Source organism: Sycon ciliatum, chromosome 6, assembly GCF_964019385.1.
Source record: "Sycon ciliatum chromosome 6, ocSycCili1.1, whole genome shotgun sequence".
Lineage (NCBI taxonomy): Eukaryota > Metazoa > Porifera > Calcarea > Leucosolenida > Sycettidae > Sycon > Sycon ciliatum.
Window position 1 is genome coordinate 10,738,013 of NC_088648.1, and position 17,375 is coordinate 10,755,387.

Genomic DNA, 17,375 nt, shown 5'->3' on the forward strand with positions numbered 1-17,375 from the left:
CTTTCTTGGAGCTTGCTACTGCTATTTCAAATCTTTACTGAGTTTACTCTCACCATGACCTGTGGCCAATAAGAACTGTTGTTGTGAAGATTTACTCACTAGGCAAGGGAATGATGGAAAGGGGAAGAGTCTGAAGAAAAAATTGAAGATTGCTAGCATTTCTTAGTCTGTTTTGTACTTTCCTTTCATCGTCCTCTTTGCTGATAGTACTTCATCAAGACCTCTCACTATGGTGAACGGAACAAATCGACACAAGTCAGCAGCATCAAGTATGTAGTGTTCCCTAAGCCGTAGGGCCCTCTACTCCGGTGTTTATCCCCATGCCTGGTCTCGCTGCTTCTCCACGCATGTGTGCACTGTGTCTCTGGCTATCTGTGGTCAGGCTGCACTCGGATGGAATAACTTAGTTGCTGTCGTTGTAGGCTTTTTCAGTCAACTTTCCGTAGTTGTATCAAGTGTAATCACGTCTACATGTGCATTGTCTAAGGTCTTGGCGCTCTGTGTGTGTGTGCGTGTGTGCATGTCTGTGTCTGTGTATATGCATGTCTGTGCATGTGTGTATAATTATATGCATGTCTGTGCGTGTCTGTGTGTATGGGTGTGTGTATGTGTATGCGTGCATGTGTACACAGGCCTGGCAGGTTTCTGAACGTAGCTGTGGATACACAACACCGCGATACCTTGCAGGCAGAGCTGCGCGTAAGTCCACCATCTGAACACTCCCACCACTGCCTGCTGTCCAAGAAGAAAAAGTGCCGTTCATAGCCATCAGTTGGCCAGGCGCGTAGCCCGCATGGGGCGGGGGGGGGGGGGGGCATGTGCTCCCCCCCCCCCTCCCCCCTAAATATTTCGACCTATGTTCAGCATGCACATAATGACCATGAATGACGGAGCATTGCGAGCCCTTGCCCTGTGCATTACATTGTGGTAACAAGAATCCATAACCAAGAGAATGCAACTGTGATTATTGGTCATGTGCGGCATATGTCTCCATACATGCCTCGTGCATCTCCTTGCCCATGGAGTTATCAGCGTCCTGACGCTTCTTGGCCTTCCTGCGCCAGCAGCTCTCAGAAGAGGATACTGTCTTCCTCCGCATTGAGCCAGGTCCTCTGTTTCCCAGATGGGATAGAGGGTGAGCGGGATGAAGAGTAGCACGCAGACACGGCCAACGGAAAACTGACAAGCAGCACTCAACGAAACAGCAAGTGAAAGAGAATTCTATCTCGATCTCGGCACGTGCATGTCTCCCACCAGTCACAAGTCCATGTAGCAAAACCTTGCGGTTTGTGCAGGATTACCATATTGCCCGCTGGTCCGTTGTTCTGTGCTGTGTAACGTTTCCATTGCTGGATGACGTCTTTTGTGATGTCTGGGAGTGGGCACCGTAAAATTTAGCGTTACCGTCTTTTTAGCTAAGGAACTCCTGTGTCAGTTTCTCTCTGCCCTAGATTTCTTTTCGCCCAAATGTGTTTTGCTCCTAAACGTGATATTGTTCTATTGTTGTCTTCCTTGCGCACTTGTTTACTTATGCATGCATTCTGCGTATGTGTGTGTGTGTATGTGTGCATGTGTGTGTGTATGTGTGCATGTGTGTCTGTCTGTGTATCTGTGTGTGTGTGTGTGTGTGTGTATGTGTGCATGTGTGTCTGTATGTGTGCATGTGTGTCTGTCTGTGTATCTGTGTGTGTGTGTGTGTCTGTCTGTCTGTCTGTGTGTATCTCACATGCTTGCAGGAAGTGCGAGAAGCCATGGAGAATGGCCGGCTACAAATAGAACAGCTGAGAGATGAAGAGAGACAAGTGCGCGTCGAGTCGGCAAATTTGAAGAAGCAAAAGGTACGTCGGCTTCGGGTGTTTAGTAGGTCTAACCGGCAATGAACTGTGTTATCTGTTCTCAAGGGCGTAGCGTAGCCCTTTTCAGTCTGCTTCAGAAGGTCATGTGATGCGACATAGCGGGCAAATTTCACCCTATTTTCGTTTTTGCAGCCAGGGATACTGGCTCAGCCAGCTCCTTTTATTTAGAATGTTTACGGTAAACTGCATTCATCAAACCTATGGCGCTTCTCACGAGAATTCAACGAGTCTGATTCAGCAAGCTATACATCATTGTCCTTTGATCTTGAACTTCATGTACATTCGGCTGCTTCTTGCAAACGTTTTGCTGGAGGCTCCGACATCTGGACTTTCAAACAAACATACTTCTTTTCCTCGAATGGCAGGAAGTTGGAACAAAAACCTCACAGTGTAGTCACTTCACACCAGGGAGCAGTAAAACACCGGTATTTGCTACTCCTTGCTTCACACTGCGCTGAGCCACATGCAGTCCAGTCGACGCATTCACACATGCATTGAATGAACGTTGAACGCGGACACTTTGCGATACTTTTTTTAATCATGTTTTGGGCGTTTTGCGTACATGGCTCGGCAAACCCTAGCTGTTTGTTTGCGAATTTTGCGATACGGCGCTACGCACCTGGTTCTAGTTGTAGGAATGGGAGCTTTGGTTGCTGGCAGTTTGCTGGCAGTTTGCTGGCAGTTTGCTGGCAGTTTGCTGGCAGTTTGCTGGCAGTTTGCTGGGCCTAGGTTAGACGAGGTACTAGTAGTCCTCTTTCATGTCAGGTTGCACACCATCTTGGTGTCTGAAGCTGGGTGTGTCTTGGCGCCGCCACCACAACCACCGCCAACACCAACACCACCATCACCACCACCGCCACCACCACCACCACCATTACCACCACCACCACCACCATACCACCTCACCTCACTTTACTGTACGTTATGTGTGTGATGTGTAAAGCATATGGGAGATCGGTGTGGCCAGGACTTACATGAACGTGAAGCTACGTCAGGAGGTTCAACGAGGAAGACGGATGCCAGAGCCTTGATCAGCCAAAGCTTCAATGCACGTTGACTGTCTCTTGTAGTTGCCGTGATTAGCTGTTTTGCTCTGCTGCATTGCGTCCGGGTGTTTCTCGCCCCATGCTTACGTTGTTTTTGTTTGTTGTCTCCTTGTTCTCTGTTTATGGGTGCACTGTTTGGATTAGGACGCTCTACAAGCACAGAAGGACAAGAGGAGTGGGATAGACAATCAACTTGCACTTGCCAAAAAGAAGTTAGTTCTCGCTTGCTTTATTTGCCCTAGCTCTTGTAGCCCGGGAGGCATGCGTCTGTGTGTGTGTGTGTGTGTGTGTGTGTGTGTGTGTGTGTGTGTGTGTGTGTGTGTGTGTGTGTGTGTGTGTGCTGTTGTTCTTGACAATCATCTTGTACTTTCCAAAAAGAAGTTAGTTCTCGCTTGCTTTGCTTTGCCCTAGCTCTTGTAGCCCGGGAGGCATGCGTCTGTGTGTGTGTGCTGTTGTTCTTGATTTCGAACGATGTGTGTCTGTGCCTGTGTTTGTGTGTGCGCGCGCGCGCGCCACGCGTTGTTTCTTCTCTCACCAGTCTGCAGCGTTACCTCAGTCAGAGTGTGGACCTGGAGCGTGTAGAACGGGAGGTGACGCAGGCCCTGGCAAAGGTATGTACTGTGCACTGGCTTTGTACTGAGAGTGATGAATGTACATGCGCATGCACGTGTATCTTCATGGAACTAACGTTAAAGCCTTCTGATCTCGTTACTGCATGCACTCACCTGTCAGCGGCATGCCTGCACAGTGTGCTTCTGCGCCACCTCTACATGACTGAGTCGAGACAGATAGAGCAATGTCGTGTATGAAGGCCGGGCTCGGGCGCGTAGCTCGTGTTTAGTCCGTGTAGTCCAGTAGTCACCACGCCAGCAAATGGCCGTCATACTTACTAACTTACATACCGTAATGTCGCGTATAAAAGCAGGTGCTTACGGCCGTATAAGCCGGGGTTCAAACCGTGCTTCTATTCAAGTTATGCTTCTATTCAAAGCATGCTTCTACGTCAACATCTTCAGTCTACACTGTACAGTGCACATTGTCACACATGTTGTGTGCAAGTACATGTGCTTCTGTGTCATGGCACGCTTTGGAAAATCGGCTTCTATTCGAGTCATGCTTCTATACAGGTCATGTTTTTATACGCGACACTACAGTAGTCCAAATAGGCAAAATGGCAGCTATGAGGTTGCTGGTGGTACATGGTCACCACACCACAGATGTGAGAGCTACACCTGCGGGGCTTTTTTCATGTAGAAGCCTTCTATTCAAAGCAGCCACTTCTATGTATGTCTATACTGAAATTAGACCTCTGTGCCGCCAACCAATCTTGAAAATCTGGATTGCATTCAAAACTGGCTACTGTGTGTGAGACAGGCTTTTGAACAAGACAGTATGGTAGTATTATTCTCTGTGCGGATCTACTGTGGTTCTAAGGAGCGTGCGCGCGCGTGTGTGTGTACTTGATGCTGCTGCTGCTGGTGGTGTGGCATGCTGTTTGTTCTGATCTCTAGACAAATCAGAAGCGAACGGAGACAGCGTATGACATGTCACAGTGTGTGAAAGTAAGCAGTGTGTCAACATTCCAGAGTGTGTTTCCTTCTCATGTACTGGCTGGCCTTGACTGGTGTCTTGTGTGCCTGCTGCTGCTGCTGCAGTGCTGGAGCAGCAGGTGAGACCGCTGATCCTTGGTTGGTCATGCAGCTGGTTGTGGAACAGTAGTGTTTTGAGCCCCGTTTCCCTAGCCAGGATTGGTTGCACAGAGGTGTAGCTGGCCCCCCTTTTAGGGGAGGGGGGGGGGGATGGGGGGGGTGCATGGCCGCACAATGTGTATGATGGCTGGTGCATGTATGTCATCCATGGTCATTATGTGCATGCTGAACCTAGATTGAATTCGGGGGGGGGGGGGGGGGGTGCATGTGTCCCATGCTGGCTACACGCCTGGTGCATGAAACCCGTGTTTTTCATGCCGGGGTGGCGTAACCGGTCCGGTTGCTCACCGCCAAGGAGGTCATGTGCCCACGTCACAACACACAGACAACGTATGGCCGGACTACGGTATGGCCGGACCATCGGAACGCTGCTTCCGCCGGTCCTGGCACGGGGTGTGTACTCGCGGACAACGTGCTTTTTTCACTGTGCAATGTCTACTCTCCAGTGTGGCTCTTGTCCTCGCCTGGTTTTGCCACTGCATTTCCAATCTTTCAAACCAACACTAAGCCCATTCATTCACTCAACACTCGCTCACATATACTACAGTTGCGCTCGATGAAATCCGACCCGGAGTGCATATTTGGCACCCTCAACTGGCACGGCCCTTGACGCCCTGTAAGTGGCACAAATGCGGCTGGATATACATATAGCTGTTGTGTGTGTGCGTGTGTGTGCGTGTGTGTGTGTGTGTGTGTGTGTGTGTGTGCTCGCGTGTGCGTGTGTGCTGTTCTTTGATCTCTGCCAGAAAATGCTGAATCTCTCAAATGAGAAGATACGGCTGGAGCTGCAGCGCTTGCAGTTGAACATGTTGGAAGACTTCCTTTCAGGCCAATGTGATGTGGCCTCGACTGGCTTGAAGGAAGCTGAGGTTAGTCCCATGACGTCTGTACTGCACTGTTGCAGGCTTCAGTTGTCTCATGTCTGCACTGCACTGTTGCAGGGTACAGTAGTCTCATGTCTGTACTGCACTGTTGCAGGGTACAGGTTACTTACCCGTAGAGACCAGGGCTACCACTTGTTCCGGTTTGTCGGAAACACTCTGATTTTTACAGGTCGTTCTGACAAACCGACCGAAAACAATCTTCGTTTCCTTACTGGGATTGTTCTCGAAAGTGCCCTAGTCTGTTGTTTCAGGCTCTTAGAATCCTAAAAAATGCTTTGGCTTCTAAAGGAAGCACTGCCTCCTTACCCCTCGGCCCCTGGCCGGGGGGGGGGGGGGGGGGTGATCATCGTAGTATGAGCTGCACACCGACTTGTTTTGGGTGAATTACGACTGTTAAACGTGCGGCTTATACTTTGAAAAATACGGTATGTTTGCGGTCGTCTAGTCACTTACCAAATTCCTGACTGCGTATCATCACCATTATCACCCTAACTCTTAAGCCCACGTGCAGGGGCAGGCACTGCTAGGCAAACACAAAATATCTGACTAGAATGGAGGGTTGACGCTGAGACAACTTTCGGTGTATTTCCTTTCGTCTGCAGCACAACTTTGATGAACTGGAGAAACGCTCAAAGTCCTTGAAGGAACAGGCCAAGCAGAAACACCGGCAAGCGAAGCAAATGCTCGGTATCCGTGAGGATAAGCCATCAGCTGACGTCATTGCGGTAAGGGCATGTCAGTATCGTGCTGTGCTGACCTTGCTCCTCTCACGCCCTGCTGCCTGTGCAGGGCCTCTCTGTGTGCTCGTCGGTGCATTCTTCTTTCTTTTCTGTATTTATTCATGACCTTCATGACGTGTGTAGAGAGTGGTTTCACACCTTTGTGTTGTGACTAAATTTGTGTAGAAAGTGATGATGTCATGTGAAAAGTGGAGCCAACATGTCCACCGACATCATGTGACTCATAGATGCAGGAGTTTAGTGCCGAGTGGAGTGGAGTAGGAACCAGCATGGCTGTCCCGTATGGTCATGTGATAGATGTGAAACCACTCTATATGGAGCTCTCCTCATCTATATGTGGCCACGGGGGCAGCTGTTTTAGTTCCAACAGACTCCGATCACCCTCTGTATTGATGAGTCGCCTGATCGGCCGTTCTTGGTGCATTCTTCTTCATGTGCCGTGTACACGTTCTGCATAAACGCAGTCACACGATTAACACGAGTTGCATTGAGTGGGTCGTGAGAGCTAGTGTACTCTCTGCGTCATCATGATGTGTCCCCTTAAATTTCTTTTCCATGTAGCTGCTGATGCTGGCTGGTTGTTGCTGAAGCAACGAGTTACCTGACTGACTGGTAGCTGGGATGAGCTGGATACTGATTTGATTCTCTCCGTCTCCATGTGTCGGTGCTTACGTGTGTGTGCATGCGTGTGTTTATCACAGGTGTTCAACAAGTTCCCGAGCACGCTGATTGAAATTGACGACATGATACATGATCTGAAAGCCCGTGCCGATCTCAACTATCACACAGACCCCAAGGTACAATGCCTGGATCTACTCTTGATCCCCCTGTAGAACACACGGATGTACTAATCTTTTAGTCTAAAATCTCTCTAAATTCCGAATCGCTGATAAAGTGAACAGTCTTCCACCCCCACCCCCACCCCCCCCAATGACACCATTTTGTTTCGAAAAGTTCCATTAATAACGGACGGCCCTGTAGTGAGCCTGCATGGTTTGAGAAAATTACCGGTATGCTGCATCATGAACTATATTTTGTAGGAACTGGACCAGCTCGGTCTGGCCAGAAGGCATATCTGCCTGTTCACTTGGTGAAGTACAGCAAAAGGCAACAACAACAACAATCTCTTATTGGCTACTGGCTGTCGTGTGAATAAAGTTTTGAAACAACAACAACAACAACATCTCAACAGACCATCGTGAGAATAAAGATTTGAAACAACAATAACAACTTGGAAGTAGTAGCTAAATTACTGTTGTGTGCTTCTTTCTCTGGGTTGTATTCCCTCATGTCCTTACAGTTGCTATAGTGTTATCCCTGTATTCATCGCTACATCTGTCTGTCTTTCCTCTTCCCACTTGCACTCAGGTTGTGGAGGAGTATGAGAAGAGAAAAGAAGAAATTGAGAAGATGGAGCAGTCGGTAAGCACCGATGCCGCCCGTTCAGATGTGTCTACATTGTCGAGCAGAATGGCGTACTTCCGACCGTACATTGTACCCTGTTCTGCATGCATTGTACATTGTACAGTAGTACTGCATGCACTTGTCCTCAGTGTCACGGTGCTGTGTTTCAGTATATCTGCAAGTTATTCCAGTTGTTGGCTCTCGTGGCTTTCCGATTTGTGTTTTTGGCTCTTTTTTCTCCTTTGCTGCCGGTTTGGTTACTCATGTTTGCTTGTGCTCTCTCTCTCTCTCTCTCTCTCTCTCTCTCTCTCTCTCTCTCTCTCTCTCTCTCTCTCTCTCTCACACACACACACACACACACACACACACACACACACACGTGCACACACGCGCGCGTGCACACACACACACTCTCTCTCTCTCTTCCGTTCTCTTCTGTTCTTTTGATCAGCTGGACACAGAAAAGGACGACCTGCAGGGCCTCACTACTGAAATCACAGAGATCAAAGAAAAGTAAGAACTGCACCAGCTGTATGACATCACTGACCGCACTCGGGGTAGGGCCGTAGGGATGAGGGGAGGTAGTAATGTTGTGGCATCACGGGTTATGCTGCACATGACATCATCACTGATGATGCACAAGGATATACGTTTGTGTGGTCTGTATGACGTCACTGACCGCACTCGGGTGGTGTAGTAGTGTTCTGACGTCACAGGTACTGCTGCATATGACATCATCACTGATGCACAGGGCACGGCTGTTTTTTTGTGCGATTTCACGCCACTTAACAATATGGCTGCCGAAAGTCTCGATTGGGCTTCAATGGCAAGAAATTTTGAATTTTCAAATCGTCAGAACACGAGTAGGCCATGGTTTCCCCTGGATTTTGGAGACTAGTCAGCCCGGACAGCCCGGGGAACACGCTGATCATCTGTGTCTTGTTTCAAGCTTTCCGCTCGTACCTCACATGACTGCCTTTCCTTCAAGAAACATTTGTTCTGTGCCGTGCGACTTTGGCTTCGTTCTGAAATACTCCTTGTGTCGTCGCTGACAAACTCGGCTCCGAGAAGCCCTCCCCGATTTTTTTCCCAGGTAGAGGACTATCCTCTGGTTGTCTTCCCCAAGTGTCACTAGAATACGCGCGTGAACTTCTAAATACGCGCGACGAGTCAGGAGCCTGTTTTCTCTTGATTTGGAAGACAAATGGTGTGGCCCTTTAGTTGCTGCTGAGTGTAGAAGGCTGCTTCCTGCTGTAAATTGCTTAGTCGGCATGTGGGATATTGTAGAAGAAAACAGCAGCCGGCCAAGTGAGCTTGAAATTGTGATATCTACCCTATTGTGCGTTGAACAATTACGAAATGTCTAACTTGAATGTTGTACACGCGAGCACGCCAAGCAGAGGCTGACAATCACTGGTGAGATCAATCTCCAGACTGCCAGGAGTAGTTCGAGCAAGTTTGAAGCGGAAATACAGCTAACTGGGCAGCCCAGGGCGCCTTTCCACCCTCTTTCTCTCTCAAATTGCCGAAAAGTCGAGTATCTCGCTCGAGCGCTTTCAAAACTTTTCTCTTGGTTTCACGTCCTAAATCGTGGAACCACGCGAGTTTCTTCCAAAAACGCAAACTCATCGCGTATTTGTACTATTCGCACAATGTTACATAAATCGCACCGAACGACGCCATATTTACAAGTGCCTGCACGTGAACAGCCGTGAGGGCTACTCTAATTTCAGAAATTTTCGGTGCTCAATATTTTCGGTATGAGGGCAAAAGGCCAGGTTAGGTGAACAGAAATTTTAGGTACAGAGAAGCAGTTCCCTATTGGATTATGTATGTTAGTGTTTGTTCTGTGTGTTGAATTTTAGGGATGAAACATAGGCACCAAAAGTACCGAAAATAAAAGTACACCGAAAATTTGTGAAATTACAGTATACATTAGTGTGGTCTGGAAGCAGGCAAGATCAGTATACATGCACATCCACTGAGTGTGTGTGTGAGATACACTCTACATGCATGTTAATGATGCGTTGAAGGCACTGCATTGGCTGGAGGTGTTCTACTGAGACTGCCATCCACCTTGCAGAGCCGGTTGTCGTAGGTCTGTATCTGTTGTGCCATTGGATTCCCGTCAAGTGAACTTTGTTGGTTTTTTGGTCTGTTCTCACTTGTATGTTGTCTGTGTAGGTGGTTGGATCCACTCAAGCAATTGATTAACAAGATTAATGGTAAATATGGTGAATTCTTCAGTAAATTGGGCTGTAATGGAGAAGTTCAACTTGAAGAAAACGATGTGAGTGCTCGTAGAAATGGCTCTCTCTCGCTCTCTCTCTCTCTCTCGCTCTCTCTCTCTCTCTCTCTCTCTCTCTCTCTCTCGCTCTCTCTCTCTCTCTCTCTCTCTCGCTCTCTCTCTATCTATCTCTCTATCTATCTCTATCTCTATCTCTCTCTCTCTCTCTCTCTCTCTCTCTCTCTCTATCTATCTCTCTCTCTCTCTCTCCCTCTCTCTCCCTCTCTCTCTCTCTCTCTCTCTCTCTCTCTCTCTCTCTCTCTCTCTCTCTCTCTCTCTCTCTCTCTCTCTCTCTCTCTCTCTCTCTCTCTCTCTCTCTCTCTCTCTCTCTCTCTCTCTCTCTCTCTCTCTCTCTCTGGCTGCCTGCCTGCCTGCCTGCCTGCCTGCCTGCCTGTTTGTGTGGCTTTCTCTTCATGCATCTGTCTGCCGTGTGTATGTGTACCTAAGAGGCTGTGTATCTGTGGTCTGGCTTTGGTTTCGGGCAGAATTCTCTACGCAATCATACACCCATGTGCATGCTGGATGTGATCATAATATACTGCCACAAGCTGTGCATGGAACTGCACATGAAGCCAACTTTCAGTGCACTATAACTGGTTGGTGTTAGTTGAACACATACCTGCCAACTTTTGCAAACCTGAGATCGGGACAATGACATACCTTGGTATGAAAATGTATGCAAATGTATCTATGAGGCATGCGACAAATGTACTTCTGGGTGCCTATTACCACCCTCGATATCGGGACGATCCCTTCCGAATCGGGATGTTGGCAGGTATGTGAAGATGCTTGGCTAATGATATGGATCAGTGTAAATCCGCTCTGCAACCTTTTGTCCGTTTTTATTCTCATGTGTGTGTGCGTGTGCAGGATTACGACAAGTACGCCATACGCATCCTGGTGAAGTTCCACACCAGTCAGAAGCTGCACGTCTTGACAGCTCAGCATCAGAGTGGCGGAGAGAGGAGTGTGGCCACCATGCTCTATCTGATGGCGCTGCAAGAGCTCACTACGTGTCCGTTCCGGGTTGTCGATGAGATCAATCAGGTCAGTGCTGCCTGTGTGTTTGTGAGTGTGTCTGTGTGTCTGTGTGCCGATGTACTCCGTGTGGTGCAGACCAGGTGTACATGGCTTCGCAGGCTGTGTGGATTGGACAGTTATCCGACGCTTGTCTTGATCTGTCTCATTCAGATCTTGTCCGCTATCGTTACTATGAGAAAATTTGTGGGTGCACATCCAGTGCATTTGCAGATTTGTGTGCTTCTCTAGCGACGGGCGTATACGTGGTGTGTGTGTGTGTGTGTGTGTGTGTGTGTGTGTGTGTGTGTGTGTGTGTGTGTGTGTGTGTGTGTATCTGCTCTCGCCGGTTCCGACTAGTCTCGCATCTGGAGCGCCATCGGGTGGCGTGCTCTTTCTCTCTCTCTGCTGCCCCTCCGGGGCCCACGTGACCCTAGTGGTAGTGGCTCTACAGGACAGGACAGGAGTGTGTGTGTACGTGTGTACATGTGTGCGTGCGTCACTGTGTGTGTGTGTGTGTGTGCATGTGCATGTGCATTTGTGGATGCGGTATCATGTGCTAGGGCGTGTGGTCCGGTGTGAACAAGTGGAAGTGTGTACCAAGTTGCTGTCACTATATCCGATTTATCAGACGCTGTCCAGTGTCCACCAATCCACCCTCTACCCGATGACTGATCCGGAAACAACGTTGTGGCTGTGTCCACGGGTTTGTGGGTCTCTGCTCCTGATTGGCATCACTACGGCATAATTGTTTTGAGCCTGGGTTGTGTTTGTTGTGTGCTGCTGTGTACGGCTGCTGTGTGCTGCTGCTGTGCTGCTGTGTACTGCTGCTGTGCTGCTGCTGTCCACAGGGTATGGATCCTAACAATGAACGCAAGGTGTTTGAGTTTGTTGTGGCGGCTGCATGCCGGCCTGGAACATCGCAGTACTTCCTCATCACACCAAAGGTAGGTTACAGTCTTTCCTAGATTTGTGCTGCTGCTGCTGCTGTTGGTGGTGGTGCTACTGCTGCTGGTATGGATGTGTCGATGGTTGCAGTACTGTGCTTGGCTGCGCTGTGCTGCTGCTGTTGTTGGTGGTGGTGCTACAGATGCTTGTATGGATGCGTCGATTGTAGTAGTACTGTGTGTGTGTGTGTGTGTGTGTGTGGGTGTGTGTCCTGCCCTTTGCTGTGCCGTCCTGTGCTGCTGGTACATGTTTTGTGGTCGTGCTGATTATGACTGCAATATTCGCTGCATTTTCTTGCGGCCTGTATGTTGCTGCACTGGCTGCCACAGTTATCCTTCCTTACCTACAGTTGGTATCACTTTAGCCTTCTGGTTGATTGCGGTGTCACTCTATCTGCCCAATATGCCAATCTTATTTTTGTTGCTGGCTCAGAATGCTTAGAGTCGTGCCATTGGTAATCCATGTCAGACCATAGTGGATCACAGCTGACCTCACTACAACACTTGCCTGTGGCCAAGGCAAGTGTGCCATTGAATAACATGTCTGTGTTTGTGCCCTGTGTGTAGCTGCTGACCAACCTCAAGTACACGGAAAACATGAAAGTGCATTGTATCTACAGCGGACCGGAGATTCACCAGTCTCATAACGGAAGCTTTGATCCGCACCGCCTTGTCAAGCAGCTCCGCTCCGCGCAGTGAAGGAAATAACGCGAAGACCGGCGGTGTATTGCGCGGGTGCGCGGGTGTGTGTGGCTGGGTGGCTGGGTGGGTGGGTGTGGACGCACCACGTTTGTCACTTCGACCAGTACCCCATGTGAGAGGTATGCTATTAGTAAACCTGTGCCGTGCAGTGCACTGAATGACTACTCACTATGAAATACCACAGCACCTGCATGTGGATAGTGACCGGGCTGTTCTCGCGTATCATTTGTTCCTTTCGTATCGTTTGTTCGTTTGTCGACTGTGAGGCCTCCAGGTCCTAGATCCTCTGCTACACGTAACACGTCCCTGGGTGCGTGCAGGTGGCCTGTGTGATGTGTCTTTCAGTGCTTCCTATTGTGATGTTTGTGACGTTTCCGTCGTCTTGAGTCAGACCGTCTTCTAGTGCGGATGTATATAATTAGTCGTAGACCTTAGTCTTTGTGTTGCTGTCGGGCTGTCGGGCCAATGCCCACAGGCCTGGCTGTCAACATACCCCGATAACTCTTTTATTTTTAGTGGTAGGTTCGCCATGTGTTGGCAGGGTGACCGTTTGAACGAATGCTATGACAACGGAATGATCGTCCACCTATCGCATCATGCATGCTAGTCTACTCCAGTGCATGCACAGGAAAAAATGGAATAATGGTGACACCGCTACAACGAATCTAGACCAGTACCTCTCTTCTTCTTTTTACCGCTGCTATCTGCAGACTGTTGCTGTTTTGCGCCAGTCGACTCACAGAATTCTACCATCTTGTTCCTCTCCTCGATTCTGCTCTTTTTACTGGATATTTTCCTCTTTATCTGGCACTCCATCCGGGGATTGCTCCATGCAGTGGGGCGTTCTTCTGACATCCCCGCGCATCTCTTTTAGCTGTCGTATCAGGTTTTCTACATTATTTTTATTACTACACTTTTAACATTTTTATTCATGGCCTGCGCTGGTATGCTGTCCATGCCCATCAGTTTCACTTAGCAAACGCTCTTGGCTTTTTACTAAGTTTTAGTGACGAAAACTAACCGTTGCGTGTTTTAAGGACAAGTGGTGGTTGTTGTTTGGTATTGTGGACATTCAAAAGCACTGTGTACCGCGGTCGTGCTGAATGAACCCCGTGACTCTAGCGGCCCCGTGCTTCGCGCTGCTTTAGCCTTGAATTACGAACAGCGTTTTCCATTAGAGAAATAGCAGACAGGATCTGAGGGAAGCAGATCAAGACATGCATTCTTCTCGTCAAAGTGTGGATGTCAGCCCTGTAGTATGCGAATCAGTCGATATCGGATACTCGTTCTGCTGCTTGATATGCAGCATGTTAATGTGCTGCTGCGGCATAATTGCAATAGCAACATCATTGCTGCCGGAAGAGTGAAGCCCTGTGACCAAAGGCTGTGCCAGGGACTGGGTAAATGACGTAAATGCATGAGAAACGCGACTACAGTACTACTGTATTGGTACATTTTGCTCTTGATCATGCGCATGCAGATGCATTCATGCACTGATGCAGTACTACCGAGATGAGTAAAATAATTAGGGCTCAAACGGTTACGGTTTTACCCCTGACGGTTAACTGCTAAGCTAACGGTCGGTTAAAGGGAAACTGAACGCCAAAAATAAGTATGGCTTATCCGAAGGAGAATTGGGCACTGATTCCGATGAGCTATGTCTCGAGCCGATCAGAGAAGAGGAACCGTGTCAAATTTCATAAATAACACCTTCCATATTTGGAAATTGGGCTTGATGACGTGCGTACTGCTTAGCTGTCACCATGCTGTGCATGCTCAGCAGTGTAATTGAATGGAAGAAAACAATTACTTTGGTGTTTTGCAGCTCTATTTCGTTCCCTGACGGTAACCAAATCTAGATGTAGGAATCTGTTGAGCAGGAGAGTGACACATGTCTTCCCTAAGGCTGTTCAGCCTGCAGTGGTGTTGAAGAAAACACGAATATCACCCCAAGATCGATTGTAGCGAATTGGAAAAATCATGGTGAATTTGCTTCCACTCCAAGGCAATATCGAGGTATGAAGGGTGCTTGTACTGCCTTCCAAAGTGCAGCGGAGATGAACATGGCTTTGCATAGCTGTTGCTCTACGACAACTTACCTACTCTTGCTGGTTCCGTAGTGGCATATTGCAAATTTCGTGGACGAACAACTCGAGTCACTAGTGGCTAGTGAGCAACACTAACAGGTGAGCTTTTCAATTTGACAAAAATTGTTTTTGTTTGAGAACTGACGGTGGCAGTCATTTGACTCAGTAGGTGTCTCTGCTGCTTCTTTCCCTTCATTGGTAGGGTTGTGCTTGATAGTACAAGTGCTTGAAGTAAAATAAAATAAATAGAACATGTGGAACATAAATCTAATCAAGCATCAGTACATGTATTGCGAATTTCAACTTGAAAGCGCATGAAATTACAATGATCACAAAGTTTATGGAATCAGGAGGACTCCCTGTGTTCAACGAACACAATACTCACATTCTATTTTGCGCGCACACATGTACACATGTGCGTGCACCTCCACCCCATCCCACAGACACACGCATGCAGCGCGCACATCCATACACATGTGCGTGACCCCCCCCCCCCCCCCACACACACACACACACACTCCTACCCATGCACATATGCGTCTACCCCCCCCCCCCCACACACACACACGTGTGCACAGACGGATACACAAACACACACACACACAAACACACACACACACACACACACACAAGATACTTGTAAGTGTACATGGTCTTCCTGGTGGAGATGCTGGGCCAGCACAATGGAAAATACCTCCATCAAGATGCTTGATCAAGTGTTGTGATAATGGCACTGTTTGTTTGTTTTTACAAAGACGTGTGGGAAGGATTACAATGCGTTATAATTCATAATTGTTCTTTGCCTTGTACTGTGCAGACCAGAATGCTTCGCCATCAACTCCTGGCTTTCCATCGGCATGGTGTTCAGCTGCAGCGGCATCTGGTCCGGGGAGTACAAGTTGCTGGATGGCTGGACTGACACAGGATGGGTTTGCGTTGGCAATGCAATACGGCAGTCATCCGACATTGTGAGCTACAAGTTTATGTAATTTATATTGTCGCTCCTCCAGCAACGTCAAGGCTCTGCATGTAAACACAGGAGATTACCATAATAATTATACTACTCAGGGGATAATAATTATAATTTTGGATTATCAATTTCTTGACATTTATGAGTTCCTGTCTAAACCATGTCGTGATATTGATTGCTATCTGCTCACAAAGTACCTCGTATTGTAACAATACTCTGCTTAATCACTACCGTCTGCCAATTATTAGATTCGCACAATATTCACAACATATGCAACACGATGCTGTCTATTGACACTACTTCGAACTGAAATGCTCACTACTCGTCTCCCGTTTTCAACTCCCTCTACCTTATGAATACTCTACTTTACTGGTTTCGTTTCTACCCTTTCCATTGCTGCCAGCTCCCAGTCTTTTTCAGTGCACAGCACCATATTGAAATTTTTGTGATTTGATGTACACATATGTACTTTGAAATTGAAATTCGAATTACGTGATCCGATTTTTGTTCCACATGTTCTATTTATTTCGACTTCAAGCACAACCCTATCGATGAAGGGAAAGAAGCCGCAGAGAGACACCTACTGAGTCTAATGACTGCCACCGTCTGTTCTCAAACAAGAACAATTTTTGTCAAATTGAAAAATCTCACCTGTTAGTGTTGCTCACTAGCCACTAGTGACTCGAATTGTTCGTCCACGAAATTTGCAATATACCACTACGGTACCAGCAAGAGTAGGTAAGTTGGCGTAGAACAACAGCTATGCAAAGCCATGTTCATCTCCGCTGCACTTTGGAAGGCAGTACAAGCACCCTTCATACCTCGACATTGCCTTGGAGTGGAAGCAAATTCACCATGAGATTTTCAATTCGCTACAATCGATCTTGGGGTGATATTCGTGTCTTCTTCATCACCACTGCAGGCTGGACAGCCTTCGGGAAGACATGTGTCACTCTCCTGCTCAACAGATTCCTACATCTAGATTTGATTACCGTCAGGGAACGAAATAGAACTGCAAAACACCAAAGTAATTGCTTTCTTCCATTCAATTACACTGCTGAGCATGCACAGCATGGTGACAGCTAAGCAGTACGCACGTCATCAAGCCCAATTTCCAAATATGGAAGGTGTTATTTATGAAATTTGACACGATTCCTCTTCTCTGATCGGCTCGAGACATAGCTCATCGGAATCAGTGCCCAATTCTCCTTCGGATAAGCCATACTTATTTTTGGCGTTCAGTTTCCCTTTAACCGGTTATAACCTACAAGCCACGGCAATACTGCGGACTCTTTTTTAACCCTATATTTGACTACACTCATTCAAAAAATGTACCCTATTCAGTACAACGCACACTTGTACATTCTCTTGCATGCTCATTCATACATACTCTCACACCAAGAGACCAGATATGACCGAGTTGACAGTACGCGTGCGACAGCCCGCGAAAGTGCACACTTTGCAACGACCTGATACTTGAAAAATTGACTGAAAAGTTACTGCGTAACCGTTATCTTTATCGGTTAAGGAGGTTCGCGACGGTTAGCGCCATGTTGGATTTCCGAATTTTTTTCTGAAAAATAATGCCTTTCGGAGTGGAAAAATGGGACGCGATCATGCACAGAAAATAGTTTGACCATGACTTCGCAGCGCGTGCTCGAGTCGAGACAAGATTTGAGGAAGAAGCTCAGCCACTGCTACTAGTGGACTTGCGGATTTGTTTTGA

General features: G+C 47.9%; 1 protein-coding gene across 1 annotated transcript in view; it reads left to right on the forward strand.

Moving 5' to 3' along the window:
• LOC135819355 (structural maintenance of chromosomes protein 5-like) overlaps positions 1-13,612 on the forward strand; it is a 34,417-nt gene extending 20,805 nt beyond the window's left edge. Inside the window, exons 20-34 of the mRNA XM_065332548.1 lie at positions 208-269; positions 633-699; positions 1,737-1,838; positions 3,047-3,114; positions 3,441-3,513; positions 4,414-4,464; positions 5,358-5,480; positions 6,098-6,220; positions 6,937-7,032; positions 7,604-7,657; positions 8,091-8,152; positions 9,824-9,929; positions 10,797-10,973; positions 11,795-11,890; positions 12,458-13,612. Coding sequence (XP_065188620.1) covers positions 208-269; positions 633-699; positions 1,737-1,838; positions 3,047-3,114; positions 3,441-3,513; positions 4,414-4,464; positions 5,358-5,480; positions 6,098-6,220; positions 6,937-7,032; positions 7,604-7,657; positions 8,091-8,152; positions 9,824-9,929; positions 10,797-10,973; positions 11,795-11,890; positions 12,458-12,589 — 1,392 coding nt within the window. The 3' untranslated portion in view covers positions 12,590-13,612. The remainder of the gene's footprint in view (positions 1-207; positions 270-632; positions 700-1,736; positions 1,839-3,046; positions 3,115-3,440; positions 3,514-4,413; positions 4,465-5,357; positions 5,481-6,097; positions 6,221-6,936; positions 7,033-7,603; positions 7,658-8,090; positions 8,153-9,823; positions 9,930-10,796; positions 10,974-11,794; positions 11,891-12,457) is intronic.
• The last annotated feature ends 3,763 nt before the right edge of the window (positions 13,613-17,375 follow it).